The sequence below is a fragment of the Lytechinus variegatus genome, chromosome 5 (assembly GCF_018143015.1).
Source record: "Lytechinus variegatus isolate NC3 chromosome 5, Lvar_3.0, whole genome shotgun sequence".
Taxonomy (NCBI): domain Eukaryota; kingdom Metazoa; phylum Echinodermata; class Echinoidea; order Temnopleuroida; family Toxopneustidae; genus Lytechinus; species Lytechinus variegatus.
Window position 1 is genome coordinate 17076267 of NC_054744.1, and position 20245 is coordinate 17096511.

Consider the following 20245-nt stretch of genomic DNA (forward strand, 5'->3'; position numbering starts at 1 on the left):
CAATCTAAATCAAGGTAAGACTGCAGATCCAGGTGAAGTTTATGAAGCGTATCCTACATTCAAGGTGATTTCTTTGACTTACATGCCCCTTAATGTTCCTTTTTAATACCCTACAGTGAAACCATATTTACCCCGACAATATCAACATCTCGATGGCCTGGTGTACGATACGAGGTGGGTTCAAACCTTCATTTGTATAAATGGAATAAAAATAACCTGATGTACTTAGTAATAACTTTGTTCTTATTGAAACAAACGTGAAGTTTAGAAATTAATTCATTGGAAAAATAAATTTGTTGAAACTCCTCTTGAGTAAGGATTCTAAGATAACAAATATCTTGAAACTGAATTGCCAAGCCATTGAAATCTACAAAAACGAGATTAGATGTATGTAAGTCAGGCGCGTGAGCCCACTCAGCCACTGCACATATACATGTGTTTCTTGGTAGCTATATGAGTTAAACTACACCGCAAAAACTCTGGTGTTGATTTAACACCAGCCTGGAATCTATATATGTCCACACCATAGAAGTATTGAAACATCACCAGTTTGGAATCAAACCCATGCTGTTTTAACACTAATTGGTGTTGTATAAACACCTATCTGGTGTTAGACCAAAACTAAACTGGAGGGCGTTTCATGAAAGGACTTGTCGGACGTTTTATCCAACAGTTACCATAGGTACAGTGCCTCTCAGCCAATCAAAATCATGGAAAGATGTCAGATCTGACAACTTGTCGGATGAAAAAATTGATGAAACGCTCCCCAGGTGTACTTTAATACTTCGTCGGTGTGGACATATATAGATTCCGGGCTGGTGTTAAATCAACACCGGTGTTTTTGCGGTGTACAAACACATGGCAATGTCACAAATTTGCTATTTGATTGTCGTTGCATTGGGTATTGTTATTGGTATTAAACATAATCATAGTGATATTTGCACTCATTTGGCCCGTATCTTCATCATCATTCGACCAATCAACGAAATATATTTTGGTTTACAGTTGAATCTCTTTATAAAGACCGCCAAAGGAGACAAAAAAGCGGCCTTTATGAGCAGGCGATTCTTATAAAGTCCTTCCTGTAATACATGTTTTAATGTGAGAAGTTATTAAAGGGAAACCAAAATAGGCGGTCTTAATAGACACAATGGCCCTTCTATATAGGTGATAATGATAATAATAACAATAATAATATAGAGTATTTATAAAGCGCCAAATGTGCTCAAGGCGCTGAAATATACTTGGTATATTATTATTACCCCGGCTGATCGCTAATGCAGGTTTAACTATATTATGTTTTTATGTTTTACCCGAATATTTCAGGCTCATATGTACAACAGGCTAGCGAATATCAGTGAAAAGGCAGCAAGAATTCTTACTGATGTTGAACAATCTAGGTAAGGTATTGAGCGGGTTTGAAAAAATATTGAAAAAAAAAGATACTCTTTTCTTGTTATCGAGAGTTCTGATTTCTTAAAGTAGAGCATTGAAATTTTATATGAAGAATTAAATTGTTAATATATATAAATACAATCATAATTTTATTTCCTGAAAGGGTTTGTCATGCACTTGCGTCGCTGACCCCCCTTACGTCACTGAGTGAAAACTCGCTTTTACAGCGTAATTTGTCGTGTCGGTGCAAGAACGCCCTTAACAAAATATTTTCCCGCACCCAATCGGTGCAGAAACACCCTCACGCAATGCCCTTATGCTTGCTGCTACGAGTGCGTTAGATGCGCAAAAGGTTAGTGTTGTGTTAAGGGCGTTCTTCCACTGACACGCTAAACCTGGTTTAGGATTGCAACTGTTTGCCTTTTTAAGAAATAAATACTAGCTAGGTACCCACTTACCTCACCTAGATTACATGAAGCAAAATGTGGAAAAAATTATTGCCGAAGGAAATGACGCCATGATTTTTTATCAGTTTCTAAGAGTTATTTTGGGGTTTTATTTCTTTTGCCAGAAATAATCTTGTTCGTCTGAGAGTTTTCTACGAAGAACTCAATTTCGAGAACGTTCAAGAATCACCATTAATCACGGTATGTCACATGAATACATATTCCATACATTTTATGGAATTCATCTGTAAAAGCTCAAGTGATTTTTTTGCTTTTACAAAAATATTTCATGTTGTATTTTCGATTCATTTGTCTATTTAGGAGTTTCATTTATTATATATTATATTATTATTATTTCATTATTGTCTTTGTTAGTTCATTTTTGTCGAGGTATTCAATTCTTTAATATTCAATTGTTCGTTGTAAGCCTGTATTTTCCTTTCCTTACCTGATTTAATCAATTCTTACATGATTCTGAGCTAAAAGCCTTATTAGAACCATAACCCTTATATATTACTGGAGATGTGATTTTCTAAGAGCAAATTTCGCATCATATAATAGTATGATTTGACTATGTATATTCACATAACAAACTAAATTATGTATTATTAGGAGTGTCGGTAATCACTTATATTTTAAAGTGTTATTTCTTCTTTTTTTTCTTCATTCAGTTGTCGAAACTCTCACTTACCCTTTATTTCAAGTTTTAAAATCCAACTCTAAGTTTTTCTTCAGGTTGAAACTCTTTTTGGTGGTGTTGGAGGGCTGATGGGTCTGTATGTTGGTATGTCTTTCATATCCTTGATGGAGATATTGGTTTTTATCTCGGAACTACTTCGGTCTCTGTGCTGCCCGAAGAACACCTCAAAACATAATGCCAAGGTTTCTGGACATTGAAAACTAGTCATGACGGAGAAGAATCCTCTCATCTCAGACTGTCGAGTATCCATCTAGATAATTGGGTCTCTGTAAAGAGATGTCGTTAATGGATAACAATGTACTTAGAGGATAATGCAAGTGCGTATATTGCACGGTCCTTGAAGCGGAATGCGAAAATTCGAATACAAAACCTTGCATTATATTATGAGATTAATATACAATCATGACGCCGATAGTCCGATGAGCAGATGAGCTGTAATCATTGTTTATGTGCAATCATAGCTTCTAATGTGACCCTTGGCCTTGATCTGACTTCAACAAATGCGGAGTTTACAAAAAATAACATAATTTAGGTCCGTTTAAAAACTAATGTAAGGTTTAAACATATACTTTACGTAGGCCTATACCTCGCATTTTTGTCGAAGAAAGATAAAGTCGCAGTTATATGTTATATTATAGAATTACGCTCCACTTTAGTTTAGGAATTTTCTAAATAAACATAATTATGGACAAATTATGAGCAAAACTGATTCGTATATCACCTTGAAAATATGAATATAAATGTAATATAGTGATGTGATCGAATAGCAAGTGATTGTGACACCTTTTTGTTATGTTTCTTTGTTTATTAGTCTTAAATCCAAAATTATATAAAATATTATTATATTTCAAATGCTTTTTTTTATAAACACTGAAATTTTCCTACTTGATAAAATCTGAAATCTCATTTCCTCATTACTTTGCCACTATATTGTGACCATTTTTTTTTCGAGATTATATCTACAGTACTATGTATACGGATACAAATAATTGATTTACGTTTTATATAATATATCGTACGTTTCATTTTGTATGTGATTTTAATGTAGAAGCTACAATTACATCTATTTATTAAAAAGGTTGAAAAGTGTTTGTCTGTTTGTAAACATTTTAAAATAATTCACAATAGTCAGAATGAGAATAACGCATTCTGATGGAAGTAAAGGTAATGATATGTAGATTAATAAGCGGTCACTTTCGTAGGTGTGTGCTTACATCAATGTAACATTGTAGAAATCACAGTGATAAAAGCTAGGAGAATGTAAGGATAAATATAATTATATGACATCACATTCGTTGTCATCGGTTCGCAGTTTCGTTGTTTTCTGGAGTACACTTTGAAAAGATCTAAAAATCACCAAATCTAGACATTGTTTTCCTATATCTGAGGTAAAACATATTCATTGGAGCTAGAGTTTACTACGCATGCATTGCAATTAATATACATTAATTCAGTGATATTGTAATAAATTACGTGAAATTCCGTATCAGGTTAGAACTTGGTGCCGGTCTTGGTGCTTTCTCATCGATGCATTTTTTATACGCCCGTCCTAGACGGGACGTGTTATGGTATCACACTCGATGTCCGACCGTCCGTCTGTCTGCCTGTCTGTCTATGTGTTTGTCTGTCCGTTAACTTTTCCTTGTAAACACGACAACTTCAGTTTAACTTAATCTAGGCTCATATAATTTGGTGTGTATGATACTAGCATGAATCTCAGGAAGCCTATTGATTTTGAGGTCAAAAGATCAAGGTCACAGTGACATATTTTTATTTCACCCTTCTGAAGTCTTGTAAACGCGAAAACTTCAATTTGTCTAAGCTAGACTAAAATAATTTGGTGAGTATGATACTGGCATGGATCCCAAGAGCCTATTGATTTTTAGTTCAAAAGGTCAAGTCGCCACCTTTCACTTTTCTTGCTTGACCAATAACTCCATTTTCCGCGTTACAGGCGGGCGTATTATGTCCTCGCCCTATAGCGACACTCTTGTTAATATTTGATTCTTGAGGAAGGATTGGTGGAGTGGGTGTGTGTGTGTGTGTGTGTTAGGTAGGTAGGTAGAGAGAGGGGGTGGAGAGGGAGAGAGGAAAAGAGAATAGTGGAATGTGAGGCATGTATTATATGCCCCAATCCTTACCCAACGTTGCGATCAAATGCATAGTCATTTCAATCTCTGGCTTATTTGAATAAACTTGTTGTATACCTATCGATAATATAATGTTTCAAAAATCTTGATCAGCACATTATGACACACTGAGTGTCAAAATATGTCGGGTCATGTAACAGTTGTCTTGTTGTCGCCGCGATTAATATCTGATAATTTTTTTCTTTATTATGCTTGAAAGGAAATGAAATACAGAATTTTTATGAATTGAAACAAATTATTCATAAGAGCCCTGTAAATAAACAAACAGTTTAATATGTATCAATTTCTTAAATCGTTTGCTTCCAATAATGTAGCTCAGACTTAGATCATGGCTAGCTTGCACGAGATTTCAGAAAAAGAAAGCAAATGAAATACTGTCTTTTCTTCTAAAACATGTATATTTTTTGAAAAATGTTCCATTATATCGGTTGATTACTGACGCGAACACATTTACTATAAATCCGACACTACTCTGTGTAATGCAAACATTTAAAAGCACTTACATTGTATTGGTTTCAACGTGATTAACACGATCAAAAGTATGATATTCACGCTTTGTTTCACGTATCATGACGCCAATTCGTATGCACATCGTCCATTATCAGTCCGAGACTAATTATATAGATCAAGTGTCGATGAAATTATGTCAAACCTTCATGGAGATAATTATCTCCTTGCTAAGACTCGCACAAAGTGGTTGTTACCTCAAGACTATTTCATGAGACAAATAAGCCATGATAGTCACTGACACATGTTATAAGCTAGCGAAATCCTTGCATCCGATTGGCTCAAACAATTATTGGCCTGTTTCGCTTTGTGAAATAATCCCAGCATGCGTGCATTATTGTTGTACACAGTGAATGTAAACGGACGTAGACATGGTAGAAGTGAATTCAACCTGCATTAATCGAGAGGGTAAGGGAACGTTTTACTTTAATTAAAAAAAAACACTAATAGTTTAATGTAAAATGGGTACATAAACTAATAATATTCCATTCATTTTACAACTCACCCCCCCCCTCCTTCCGCATTTTAGTGGTATCCATTACCGCGTTGAATTATATCTTAAAAGTGTTTCTGTTGAGATTTGAGACATTAATTATTAAGTGCAAATATCCTAAGTCTCCCCCCTCTCGCTCTCTTTCTCTCTGTATCTCTTTCTTTCCCCATATTATTGTAATGAAAGTTAGGTCGCAAACGGTATACTCACAAAAAGGGGAATTAATTCGATCCCGGTCCGTGTGTTCAAATTCTGTAATTACTTTAATTGGTATGTGACAAGTTTTGTTGGAGTGATTACATAATTGGGAAGAAAGAAAACGATTATTCAGTGACTAGTTAAACAAGTGTGTGAACGATTCTTCAGTTATTTAAGAGTGATAATAGCATTGTAGACATCGGTTTTAGACCAGCGATCGATGGTAGGATTTTTTTCTTTAAATATTCACTTGTTCATCTTGGAGGTTGACCCCAACCTTACTGATTAGCGCCCATTGATAACATTATTTATATTTAGGCCTATACAGTCTGAAATCACCAGACTTACGAGTATTTCTTTCGAAGCAAAATTAACCCAATTATTTCAAAATATACGGAATGAAAAGGAGATACGAATAGAACGCAAGTCAAGATGGGAAAGACTGGGGAGGAGAAGTGTAAGGAAGACGACAACGAAACGATAACCAGAGCTGCCCACGAGTTCGGCGATGAAACCACGCTGCACGGGTTAAGATACCTCATCGTTCGTGGTCATCTTCTGTTTCGTCTATGCTGGCTAGCCATTCTCATTCTTGCTTTCGCTCTCCTGGTCATCCAGGCGAAGATCGTCTATGAGGATTTTCAGAGCTCGCCGTACTCGACAAAGATGGACATCGTCCCGGAGATGACGAAAACCTTCCCGGCAGTCACTGTTTGTAACGACAATAAGATCCGAAGATCGCGACTATACAACACCAAATACCAAGGCTTGATTGATATTGATGATGGAGAAGTATCGGTAAACGGTAAGAAGACTTAATAAAGTTTTAATGAAGATAATTCTCTGGTGTAATGCTAGCTTCCCTTTTTCATACTAAGCCTATATGTTCTGTAATAAAGAGATGAAAGATGTTTTAGCCGTAGATAAAAGTGCAAACATAAAAACTCAGGGGAGCGTTTTATGAAAACACGCATCAGACGGTTCATCCTACAACTTCTCCTTTATCCGACAGAGTTGCCATAGTTATATCGTTTCTCTGCCTATCAAAATCAAGGAAAATTGTTAGATCTGACAACTGATGGAAATGCTCACAAACATGAATTTTGATGAAGTGCATCAATGATTATTTAGTTTTCACATTTTTAGCTAGTCACCTCGACAGAAACAAAATTCGGATGTTGTGAAGCTTCTCTCTTGACCATGTTGACCAACATAATGGACATATAGGTTGTAAATTTTCACTGCCAACACACGTATATACATGCTATTAGGAAGAATGATATAAAATGAATGTGAAGCGGTTTGTGCGAGAGTGTATGCGAGTTTGAATAAATTTCCTACTTCTGGGAATATTTTCTGACATTTTACCCATCAACCGGGGACGTCTCACAACCAGGGACGCCCTCGCGCGGTTTAAAAAAACCATGCTGCCATTCAAATCCTCATCTCATTTCAAACCGTTTCATATAGTAAAATCATGATTTGTCAAAAGGGAGATAATCGTACTTAGGCCGTGTTTATGATTCCACTTTTCAGGCCAGAATCAGCGTTTCCATACGTGATTAGTACAAAACACGGTTGCGTCCATGCTTACTTTCATTTAAACGCTGTCTGAAAACGCCGATCGTACACTTACAAAATGTGCGTTTGTAAACGTCGTTTGACCAGAATCAGGCTTTCTGAGGAAGTATAATCATAAGGGTGTGTTTATGCTTCCATTGCGAGGACAGAATCAGCGATTTCAAACGTCGATTCAAAACGCCGATCGTAAACGTGGTTCTGGGAGTGCTGTTTATGCTTAAACTTTTCAGAGCAAATCATGATCTCCAGCTGGCTTCGCATCGTAAAGAGAGGTCAAATTGGGCGCGCATTTTTTTCGAAAGATTTTTTCCGGTTGTTGTTATTACGCGGAGATAACATGGAGCAATACGACTGTATTTGCCCGCGGATTTTCATTTCACCAGAAGCATGTACCAAATGACGTCATTTAAACACGTTTACGATCGTGGTTCTGTTTATACTTCCCCAGAAAGCCTGGTTCTGGTCAAACGACGTTTACAAACGCACCTTTTTGTGAGTTTACGATCGGCGTTTTGAAACAGCGTTTAAATGAAAGTAAGCATGGAAGCAACCGTGTTTGGGACTAATCACGTTTGGAAACGCTGATTCTAATGCGCGAGGAAACAACGCAAAACCAATAAAAATCTAATATTGTTTCCATTGATATTCCTGAAGAAACGGGCAGTACCACAGACAGAGAGTCAGACAATGTATGGGCATCAGTCACCGGTGATTACGACTGGCAAGGCTTCTACTCCGCATCGATGGCCGATGACTTCAGCGACTTCATCAACGTCGTCAGCCCATCCCGGGCTGAGCTCAGTGACTACGGGCACACTCTTGAAGACTTTGTAATTCAGTGCACGTATAACCAGAGAACGTGTAACTTGAGGTAATTTCATCAGAACGATTTTCTTAAGACCTTTAACAACCACAATTCCAAAGTACTTTTTCATCCATTGTCAGCTAACTTAATGGTCTAAATATCGGGTAAAGTGGTAAATATTTAAATTTTATAAAAGCGTATTTATTTTAATTCATATTCTTTAATTTAGTTTACTTGATTTACACAAAATGAGTTACAATCGCAATAATGGAATATTAAACAATGTGAATACCCTCTCAATACTTTTGTTTTTGCTCCTGTATTTTTTTCACTTTCAGCACCGATTTCACTGTGTTACAAAATCGACACTACGGCAATTGTTTCACATTCAACTTTGGGAGAGAAGAAAATAGCACTCTTAAGATGACCACCAAGACTGGAGCGTTGAGTGGTAATGACGAACATCTATTTTCTTTGAAAATACACAATGACAATTATAAAATTTAGACAAAATCACCGAGTACATAAGGTAATGTATTTTTCAAAGATGTGGATATGAATGAATTATTATCATTCTATATACGAAAATAGCATTCAACAAAATTTTATTGAATTGAAAGGAGTCTGTGGATGGGGGGGGGGGGGATCAGAGCAAGCAGTGTCTCCTCCAATTTTATGGGTTAATATTTTGTTATGCGTCCATTTTGGCATGTTTTTACCCCCCATAATTTTTTTCACTTCATTTGAAATCTTCAATACTTCGATCTTTACCTACAACCAATGTTTGGCTCAGTTGGTAGAGCGTCCTGCTCACAACCGGGAGGTCGGAGTTCAAACCTCGGCCGCGTCAGACCAAAAGATGGCAGTTGCTTGCTGAATAGAGCCTCGTCGATTTGGCGCTGCACAGTGGCTGCTGGGCCCATGATCAATTAAGCAAAAGGAAATTCGAAGTATTTTTTTCCCTATACAATATAATTAGGATTTTCATTATAAAAAATCATTTTCATACGCACCTCAGGTCTGCACCTTAGTCTTATGGTTGAAGAGGATGAGTACATGGGTTTATTGGCTCCTATCCGAGGAGCAAAGATAGTCATCCATGCTCCTCATATAACACCATTTCCTGAGGATGATGGTATCAGCCTCGAAACAGGGAGTGCCTTTTCGATTGGCATACGGGAGGTACGTATATTCGACGTACTCTGGTTAAGTGTATAGCTTTCAGAAGAAAAAAAATATTTCAGCTTTCATTTGGCTTGTAACCTCGCAGTATTTCTTCTTAGTGTCAGATTTTTTGTTTATAAATCACCCTTTGTTAGTTGGGTAATTAGTTTTTATGCGTAAGCCCCCCCCCCTCCTCCTCTCCGGCTCGATTCTTCGGAACACGCAAATTGGTAAGAATTTTCAGACTTTCGGCGCGCACTACACGGGATTGGCATCTTGCCTGATCCTTGATACACTGCACTCCGCGTTATAGCTTGCTATATGCCTGCCATCAGTAAATTTCTTATTTCTTGATGGATTTTCACTAAAGCTTCACTGATGTTTTTGTCTATTTTACTGCTTTTATCAAAACTGTCTTATCATCAGAGTCTTATCAACTTTCCCTACAAAAGCTATATTGCTTATTGGAATCGGTATCTGCAGAGTACAGCCGGTTTATTGCATCATTTTTGTCTCACCTGCATAGCAGAGTGAGACTATAGGCGCCGCTTTTCCGACGGCGAAGGCGGCGGCGTCAACATCAAATCTTAACCTGAGGTTAAGTTTTTGAAATGACATCATAACTTAGAAAGTATATGGACCTAGTTCATGAAACTTTGCCATAAGGTTAATCAAGTATTACTAAACATCCTATTAGAGTTTCATGTCACATAACCAAGGTCAAAGGTCATTTAGGGTCAATGAACTTAGACCATGTTGGGGGAATCAACATCAATATCTTAACCTGAGACTAAGTTTTTGAAATGTCATCATAACTTAGAAAATATATAGTTCATGAAACTTTGCCATAAGGTTAATCAATTATCACTGAACATCCTTCGTGAGTTTTATGTCACATGACCAAGGTCAAAGGTCATTTAGGGTCAATGAACTTTTGCCGAATTGGAGGTATCTGTATCATAACTTTGAAAGTTTTTGGGTCTGATTCATGAAACTTGGAAATAATAGTAATCAAGTATCACTGAACATCCTGTGCAAGTTTCAGGTCACATGGTCAAGTTCAAAGGTCATTTAGGGTCAATGAACTTTGGCCGAATGGGGATATTTGTTGAATTACCATCATAACTTTGCAAGTTTATTGATCTGACTTTTGAAAATTGGACATAAGAGTAATCAAGTATCGCTGAATATCCTGTGCAAGTTTCAGGTCACATGATCTAGGTCAAAGGTCATGTGAGGTCAATGAACTTTGGCCACATTGGGGATATTTGTTGAATTACCATCCTATCTCTGTAAAGTGTATTGGTCTAGTTCATAAAACGTGGAAATAAGAGTAACCAAGTATCACTGAACATCTTGTGCGAGTTATAGTAGTTTTCAAAGTCAGCACTGCTGCTATGTTGAATCGTGTGATGCAGGTGAGACGGCCAGAGGCATTCCACTTGTTTTATTTATGTTTTTATTGATAAATCATCAACATGCAAATCATTTACATCAATTTCCACTGTAAAAGTTGAATAAAAAATCAAAGATAAATCGAAACATATGCAAAAGATTGGAGTGATCGGGAAAATAAAAAAAAAAAGAAAGAAAAAAATGCAACAAGGAGAAAGCGGAGAACATGTATATAATTTCATTAAAACAATATCATACTTTTACATGAGCAAGAACCCCTAGAATGGAAACCTATCAGCAACAAATTTTGGCAAAGTTATTTAAAAAAATTGTAGAAAGAAAATAAATTTCTCTTGAAAGCTTGCGTTGCATTATGGACCTACAACCTATGACAGAGATGGCAGGTCCTGGGGAGCGTTTCATGAAAGGACTTGTCAGACGTTTTATCCGACAGTTGCTATAGTAACAGTGCTTCTCAACCAATCAAAATCCAGGAAAGTTGTCAGATGTGACAACTTGTCGGACGAAAATATTGATGAAACGCCCCCAAGATTTTGCATATAATAAGCAAATACAACCACTATAATTGATTGTTCAGAATAAGCCATTTCATATAACAGTGTCAGGCATGGCGCTGCAAGGAGCATGTAGTTGCCCCCAGTGATGTTTGAAAAAAGTGAGGAGAAAAAGGGGAAAGCATATTGGGAATAATTAGTGAAGAAAAAGAGTTATAAAAAAGTTCTTGGTCGTTTAACTCTACAATACCCATGTCATGATACAATTAAAGAAAAAAATGTAGGCATATTCACCTTTCAGTCAGCCCCTCCCCCATCAAAATACCATGCAGCTGCCCCTGAACATTTCACAGAGTGAACGCGACTATACACCACATCCCTTTAATCAACATGGTATCTCTTTCTTTTGAATTTTGCTTTTTTTTATATTTTGTTCTTAATAGGAAGTCATACAACGCCTTCCAAAGTTTTCCGATTGCATTGATGAAGACACTGACTTTATCAATTCTTCATATTCTGGTTTTTACTCCGTACGCTGTTGTTTCAAGGCTTGTTACCAGCAAAGCCTTTTCAACGAGTGTGGTTGCGTGGATGATATCCTCCTTGACTATAGACAGTGCAGGGTCACCAGCAAACGCGAAAGTAAGTTTTCGCTTGGGAGTTGCTACAGATAAGACAGTGATTGCGGGTCGACGGTCCGTCCCAACGATCTTTTAGGGAGATGAAAGAAGAAGGAAGAAATTTGGATGTTTAACCCTCTTTTCAAGATAAAGCAAACAAATAATTTCACCTTTATAAGACTTCTCTAGCCATTGGTATACCTCGCGATGCCAGGATAGTTCCATGTGTGTATGTAGTTTAATGAAATACCTATGTTACCAGGGGTGCGTTTCATAAGGCTATTCGTAGGGTGACTTTAAGAACGGCTGGTGATCCTTTCTTGTGGTAAATGATATTCACTATTGAACGGAGAGAATGTAATGTCAAATGCCTGTCGTGAAAATGGAGTCTTTGTCGAGGATCTGTGAATCGAAAAAGCAGTTTCTGGGGTCTGGACAAACGACATAATTGCAATGTCTTGTCATCAGGAAGGACCTAACTACCGTTCAGATTTACCGATTCCCGACAAAGACCTCCCAGGGGTCCGTTTCATGAAGCTGTTCGTAAGTTAAGAGCGACTTAAAGAACGACTGGGGATCCTTTCGTGTGGTAAATGTTATATTCATTGGCGATGGTTAAGCGCGTAAGAAAGGATCACCAGTCGTTCTTAGAGTCGCTCTTAACTTACGAACAGCTTTATGAAACGGCCTCCAGGTATTAATTGTGATTTTACTTGCATTTTCTCTGTGCTTGCGAGGCTCGACTCCACCAGCTATAACGTCCACTAGTCGACCGAATATCGACTAGTCGAGTGATATTAATCGTAAAGTCCCTTTTATATCGGATCACATCGCTTGAGAGATGAGGTACTTTTTGCAGTGTATCAAACTCAAAGCACGAGGAAATGTTGAAAGCATTTATAATGTAAATTAGGTACATTTTGTCATATTCTAATCTGTTTGAATAATTCTGCATATCTTCATTTTTATAGTGCTTTGCAAATCCGAGGTAGAGTCTCGTTACATAAATGACGAACTACAGTGCGAGTGTCCATTGCCATGCAAGTAATTAATTTTTGTTTATTATTGTCAGTATTAATAAAGACCATAACACACTGTCGTCTAACATGTCTAAAGGCCATCGCACACCTTACGACTGTTCGTGATCCGATTGTGGAACAAATCGCATTTTGCTCATTTTCTGAAAATGTGAATGGAACATATCATTTTATTTGAGGTTAAAATTAAATGAAAGAATACCACTATAACCATTTATAAAGATTGCAAGCCTTTATTTTGGAGTAAAGGCCAAATTAGTTTCAAATCGTAGCCAATCCTACGACTGGATATTGAATTTTCATTTATTCTAAGAAGGATGATAGCATAGTCACAGATTTGAACATAGGTATTCGTCAGCTGATTTCGAACATTACACATTAAGATATTCCAAGTCTCAAAACGTATATTCCAAAATTGAGTCGCAGACCAATCGTAAGGTGTGCGGTCGCCTTAACGAATAGAGCGTTTTCGCAACACTAAGCAGACGCTTTCAGAACGTTGATAATCTATTGCCTAGAGCCTTTCGTGGGGCGTTGTGGCCCAGTGGATTAGTCTTCGGACTTTGAAACAGAGGGTCGTGGGTTCGAATCCCAGCCATGGCGTAATTTCCTTCGGCAAGAAATTTATCCTTATTGTGCTGCATTCGACCCAAGTTAGGTGAATGTGTACCCGGTAGGATTTATTCCTTGAATGCTTTAGCGCCTATATGGCCGCTCAGCTACAGCCGGGGTAGTAATAATATACCAAGTATATTTCAGCGCCTTGAGCACATAATCAATGTGGATTGGCGCTTTAAAAATACTCTATATAATTATTGTTATTTTCATTATCACAAAGAAGTCTTTGTCGATAATCGGTGGAATCAAAACCACCGTTTCGTCCTTGATTTTGGTCTAAATTTATCATTAAAATAAGCAGTAAGAAGGGACAGTATTCATAAAATCGTGGGATTATACAGGGGCGGATCCAGGATTTTGAAATAGGGGGGGCGCCAGCGGCGAGGGAGCGGGGGGAGTTTGTGGGAGGGGGGATACCCCCCTCCCACTGCAAGGACTTTTTCAAAAAATCATGTCCAGAAGTCGTATTTTGAGAGCACCTTTAGAAGAAAAATGCATACTTAAATCACTGTAACTTCATGAATAAAAGACACATACTGACTCATTTAGGAGCTGGTTTCCAGTCACACACCGTATAAGCGGTCATTCAAAACATACATTTGGCAAAGGCTCTTCACTTGCTTGCATCGTGTGATTGAAACGTCAAATTTAAATGATACGAAACTGAGACTTGTAATCGATAAGTTCCGAATAATCCATTCTGTTTATTGTCATTTGTGTATTTACATTGTGTGTTTCAAACGAGAATTGTTTAGTCGTATGGCAACATGCATAAAATTTGGTTCTTTTTTCCCCAAAATGCACAGTAAATTGTTACAAACTACAAAAAAACGACATCATCTTCTGGTAATCAACCTTTTCCCTCGTATTATTTTCAAATCATCTTCAATAATCCAGTCATTCTGCACAACCTCAAAGTAATATAATGCTTCTTAAGGGGATTCTCATCATTTTTATTGTATACGTTTTCGATTTTGCTGGCATTTTTTTTTAAAGATATATTGTAATCAGCAAACCTATAGATTATCAAACATTAAAAATGGGGTAAGGGAGGGGGGGGGGGGTTAATGTCACAATTTCTACTTTTTAACAATACACAATGTGTCCTCGGGACGTTTTTCCCCAGCACGAAAGTATTTTTATTCTCCCCCCCCCCCTTCACATAAAATTTTCGCTCCTTACGCTGACATATAGCTGCCTATACACAGCAAACGCGGAGTGGGGTCGACTGGTGATTGAGAATATACAATTTTGCTCCTTGATAATTCGTTGGAATGATTGCTTCGGCGAAACTTAGTTGGGGCGCCTGGATAATATGCCTCTGAATCTACCAGAAAGTGTAAAAGTTAGTTTACATTAAATACAAATATGTCTGACCTACACATTTCAGTGAAAACGTACATGACCAAGGCAGAATGATAATGCTGCGCACGTGGCGCCCGATATAAGGCTTCATCTTTGAGTGAAGAATAATCTCGGGGATAGACATTATCATTCGCATCGTTGACACTTTCTCTCGCGATCTGTTACTTACAATTTACATGTATTTGCCATAAAGACGGACAAACGCATGTTACAAAAAACACAAAATGTCGGGAAAAAATGATATCCAATCCAAAATCTTCACACTGGTCACTGCACTGCCACTCCCGATTACAAGTGGTGCAACTTTCCAACCAATCGACTTGCGCGCCCTGGAATTCCGGAATTTACATGTTGCAATACAATATGACAGAGGTGCATTTGTGCGAACACAAAGGCCATGAGCGTAAGTTAAAATATAGTTTTGACTAGATCTAGCCCTTGAAATTGACTACATTGTACCAATCCAGTAAATATAACCATCAAAAAAAACAAAAAAAATCCGGCGAAAATAGGGGGGGGGGGGGGGCGCGCGCCGGGGCGCCCCCCTCTGGATCCGCCACTGTTATATAATTCCATATTTAATTTGATAAAATTCTGACTTCAGCGGAAAAGGTCGTTTCGCGTCCACCCACCAACGAAAATCTTTGGTGCCTAACCTGACTTTGAATAGATTAAATTCTCATTTTTTTTCATTTTATTTTATCAAAGTAGATTGAAACAGGAAGAGTAGTCTAAACCCGTTGGGATATCACCAATTTTACATTCTATCGAATGAGTATCGTACTATCTTTTCTATAATTCACTATTATCAGACTAATTCCTTTAAAAAATAGAATAAATAAGTCAGATAAGAATATGTCTAAAATGATCAATGATTTATTAGAAAATACTGTACATATGAATATCGAATTTATATAATTTAGCGATTACAGGCTAATTTTTGTATAACATACTTTTCTTTTCTAAACCCCTCTTTTTTATATAAATCTTACTTTGTAATTTGTATAAGTTGTAAGTAAATGCCGAGTTCTACCGTCCACTTTCAGCATAAAACGTGTAAAATCTTACTAAATATCATCCTTTAAAACATAAGGAAATTATTTTTATTGATGTGTAAGATTTGTGGTACATTTCATCAAGTTTCTGTTTTAAAATTTTTGTCATTTTTCTAGAGAGAAAAACTATAGGACATCGATATCGTCTGCTTCCTGGCCGTCGAAGCGATTCAAGGTAATAAGGCGTGAGACTGATGGTGATGATGATTGTAGTGGTAGTGGTGATTGTGATGATTATTATTATAGCATTAAAAAGAATAACAGTGATCATGATGGTAATAATGAATACTACTACTACTATACTACTACTACTACTACTACTACTACCTCTTCTTATTCTACTACTACTACTACTATTATTACCTTTACTACTTCTACTACTACTACTACTATTACTACTACCACTACTACCACTACTAATGCTACTACTACTACCTCTACTACTGCTAATCATGATGATAATGATTACGATGATTATAATTAAAATAATTAAAATAAGATTATACTTGATCAAATGTAATTATCATGATAATGATATAGATATAATAATAGTAATAGTGATGATGATAATGGCAATAAATTTAATTATAATTATAGTAATGCTAACTATAGATATGTTCATAATAGTAAAAATATATTTGACTCTCATTACTTTCTTGGTTTCTCTTACATGCCTTCCCGATGTTTCATAAGCCTCATCTTTTGAGTAAATTTCATTCCAACCCTAAAATCCGGATGATATTAGAAGAAGAGGAAAAAGCAAGGTAAAGATAAAAACGACCGCTATGTATATATTTTCCACTAACCAATACCGAATTTTGGGAATTTCAATGAATTTCAATGACATTATGAAGAGCAATATGCCAATTTGCCTTAAAAGAAAAGTCTTTAATCAATGTGTTATACCGGCAATGACCTATGGTTCCGAAACCTGGTCTGTAACAAAGAAAATGGAACAGAAATTAAAAACCACTCAACACAGTATGGAACGTATAATGCTAGGGATATCAAAACGCGATAGGAAAACCATACAATGGATTAGGAACCAGACTAAAGTAATAGACATAATCAAAGCAATTAAATCAATGAAATGGAGATGGGCTGGCCACCTTGCAAGATCACATGATAATAGGTGGACAAAACGCATCACAGAATGGAGACCATGGCGAGGATCACGAAATCGGGGTAGACAGAAATTGAGATGGAGTGACGAGCTCACAAAATTCATTGGTATAAATTGGATTGCGTCAGCACAAGACAAGCACCTTTGGCACCAACTTGAGGAGGCCTTCGCCCTGCAGTGGGCTGAACATGGCTGATATGATGATGATGATGATGAATACCGAATGCGCATTTTATGCATTATAGGCCTACTGTGATGTTACTCAGAAATAAAAAGGGATAATGAGAACGACTAAAATATGCATTTATCACTGTCGGTATGGTCATATTTTCTTTTAAAAATGACCCAAAGATGCAACTTTCACAAACAAATGTATATAATTACATACTATACATATATATGACCAATATGTGTATTTCATGACCATCCAAATGGGAACAGTATAGAACCGAGAATGACGTTATAATATACCTTATTTCCACATGGGAAGTTACAGTACTTGGTATCGTATTTAAAGTTTGATGGCTTTTTATTGGAGTCTTTTCACGTGATTAATATTTGATGAATCGTTCAAGATACAAACTATACATTACAATATACTTTATGTGTCATAGAGGTATGATAAGGGGCGGAGCTAAAGAAGAGGGGTGACCTACCCTTTTTTCTCAACAATCTCAAGTATTGAAAGAAAGAAGAAGAAAGTAAACCAAAAAGATAGATCTATGTTTGCAACTCTACTGAGTGAGTGTAATGAAATTACACATGAAGAATGGCAATTTAATGACAGTTGCTCACTGTAAAAACTGTGGTGTTAAAACTGACACCAATTGGTGTTAATAGAGGACCACACCTTGAGGTGTTACAATTACACCCTAAAGATTGAACATAACACCAAAGAGCGTAAATGTAACAACCAAAGGTGTTGTAATAACACCTATAGGTGTAAAACTAACACCACCAATTTAACACCGGTGTAAAATATCTGGTGTGGTCCTCTATGTACACCGGTTAACACCACAGTTTTTGCTGTGTTGTCATGAACAATGCAATAAGCTTCTTCGCTCGTTTTATACGTTAATTTTATCCACAGGAGTAATTTGATTCGTGTCATGATCTACTTCGAAACCCTGAACGTGGAGAGAGTTGAACAAGTACCTCGATATACCGTAAGAATCTCTGATATCTTCTACTCCATTTTTAGGGCTATGTATATCACATTCTTAATCGAAGCAAATGATACAGACATTAATGAACATGACAAGGGTCTTGTTTAACAATAGGCCTACCTGATTTTTTATGTATGGTGTATTCAATGATTTATATGGATGAAAAAGAGACGTCGAGGAAAAAAAATCAAATTCGTGCATACACTCTCCCGATATTATGACTATTAAAAATCGGTTTTCATTAAATTTTACATTCCATTATTCGTTGATCCCTTTCCTTTATGATGTATTTTATATTCATTTTCACACCTCTCCAACTTTCATCTCGCCCACACCTCTTCTCCAATCCTACACCCTTCCTAATCTCTCCTCCAGATCCCAAATATCTTGGGTAATGTAGGTGGGCTAATGGGCCTCTTCACCGGTATGTCGTTCATCAGTTTGTTTGAGGTCGCCTTTCTACTGCTCCGAATCACAAAGATTACTTTCACGAAACTTTTCCCCAGCAGCCAAGTTCATTCTGTTAAAGCTTGATGCTGTAGCCACACATGTGAAAATGACTCCGGACTGACAAAAGTTATTTCGTTTTTTCTAATCCGACGACATAACATCAGCGTGATCAGTTGGTTTGGTGTCGGGTTCTTTGGTGTGTTTGTAGCATAATACACTCTTAAAACAGTTGGGCAAAAAATGCCCAACTTTTAACAAACCCTGGGCAACATACTGTCCACACAACAATCGGTTAAAATCTGTCCAAATTGGGAAATAAAAACTATTGATTGGGTAACAAATTTGCTCAATTGGATAATAATTGCCCAGAACATATATATTTTTTACCAACGTACATTACTCAACACAATGGACAGTATGTTGCCCAACTTTTGAGGTGTGAAGTCTGATATTATATTTGATACAGAGGTTTTTTAAATTACAGGACTGTTTTCAAAAGTTAACACTTTAAATCGATGAATCAACACTATCAAAAGCAAAGACCATAGGGATTCGATCGATTGATTTTGCAGGGAATATGCTATTGGCCAATACAGAATGATGTAACAAATTCTTGTAAAAAACTGTGTACTGTGACATATACTATATACGAAAAATGCAAAATTAATACATGCAATAATTTGTTAAAATATTGCTTTTATATTTTCAGAGTATCTATAACAAATCCTTGATTTTGTAAATATGTTTTTACCTTTATTACATTCGCGCCAGAAAATGGAAATACTCCAATGTTCATGCATGCTTGTGTTTTGTTCATAAGGTCGTTCGTTGAATCTTAAATAAAGTGATGATATGCATGCACGTATCATTAATGCATATTAATGTATATAATACAATGATATTACAACTGCTGTCTGAAGTGGGTTAAGTTTTTAATCATTCTTAGTAATAGATTCAATGATTTATACATAACTTGAATTACGTTTTTGAACGATATTACCAATGTTGTATATTTAAGTTTCAAAATATAAAGCAAAAACATAATGGAATAAGCAGTCGTTGGTATCGAGAGATAAGGAATGAGTGAGAGAGAAAGAGGGGGGGGGGGCAGACAGACAAGAGAGAAAAGGTTTACTAAGAAAAAATAAGAGGGAATGTTTTTAGCCAATTGAGTTATGAATGAGTTGCCCTTGTTTATAAGGAAAAATGATCATTTATGATGATGATATTACTGCGTTCATTTATTACATTATATATATATGTTTACATTTATAAAAGATTAATTTATACTCACATCCTTGTTTGTATTTATTATGTAATATGACCACGACCACATTGTTTATATTGTGAATTATTTTGTATATTGTAATTGTAAATATTTTTGTATTGTGTTTTTGAACGCAGAAATAAATGCAAACAAACAAACAATTATGATAATTATCACATACTGATGATGATGGTG

General features: G+C 36.5%; 2 protein-coding genes across 3 annotated transcripts in view; both read left to right on the top strand.

Annotated features, from left to right (window-relative positions):
* Nucleotides 1-4105, top strand: part of LOC121415593 (degenerin deg-1-like) — a 28792-nt gene extending 24687 nt beyond the window's left edge. The window contains exons 9-12 of the mRNA XM_041608863.1: nt 117-174; nt 1327-1400; nt 1967-2042; nt 2577-4105. Of these exons, the coding sequence (XP_041464797.1) occupies nt 117-174; nt 1327-1400; nt 1967-2042; nt 2577-2738 (370 nt within the window). The 3' untranslated portion in view covers nt 2739-4105. The remainder of the gene's footprint in view (nt 1-116; nt 175-1326; nt 1401-1966; nt 2043-2576) is intronic.
* Nucleotides 4106-6065: 1960 nt separating this feature from the next.
* On the top strand, nt 6066-20034 carry LOC121415594 (amiloride-sensitive sodium channel subunit alpha-like). 2 transcript variants are annotated; one of them, XM_041608865.1, is made up of 10 exons: nt 6066-6694; nt 8125-8341; nt 8614-8726; nt 9294-9457; nt 11793-11991; nt 12941-13013; nt 16162-16219; nt 16738-16808; nt 18258-18333; nt 18709-20034. In XM_041608865.1, exons 1-10 carry the CDS (start codon nt 6322-6324, stop codon nt 18865-18867), a joined length of 1503 nt encoding a protein of 500 aa, XP_041464799.1. In that variant the 5' UTR covers nt 6066-6321; the 3' UTR covers nt 18868-20034. The 2 variants fall into 2 exon arrangements, with proteins under 2 accessions (XP_041464799.1, XP_041464800.1); XM_041608866.1 differs by lacking the exons at nt 16738-16808; nt 18709-20034 and having other exon boundaries at nt 18258-18331.
* The last annotated feature ends 211 nt before the right edge of the window (nt 20035-20245 follow it).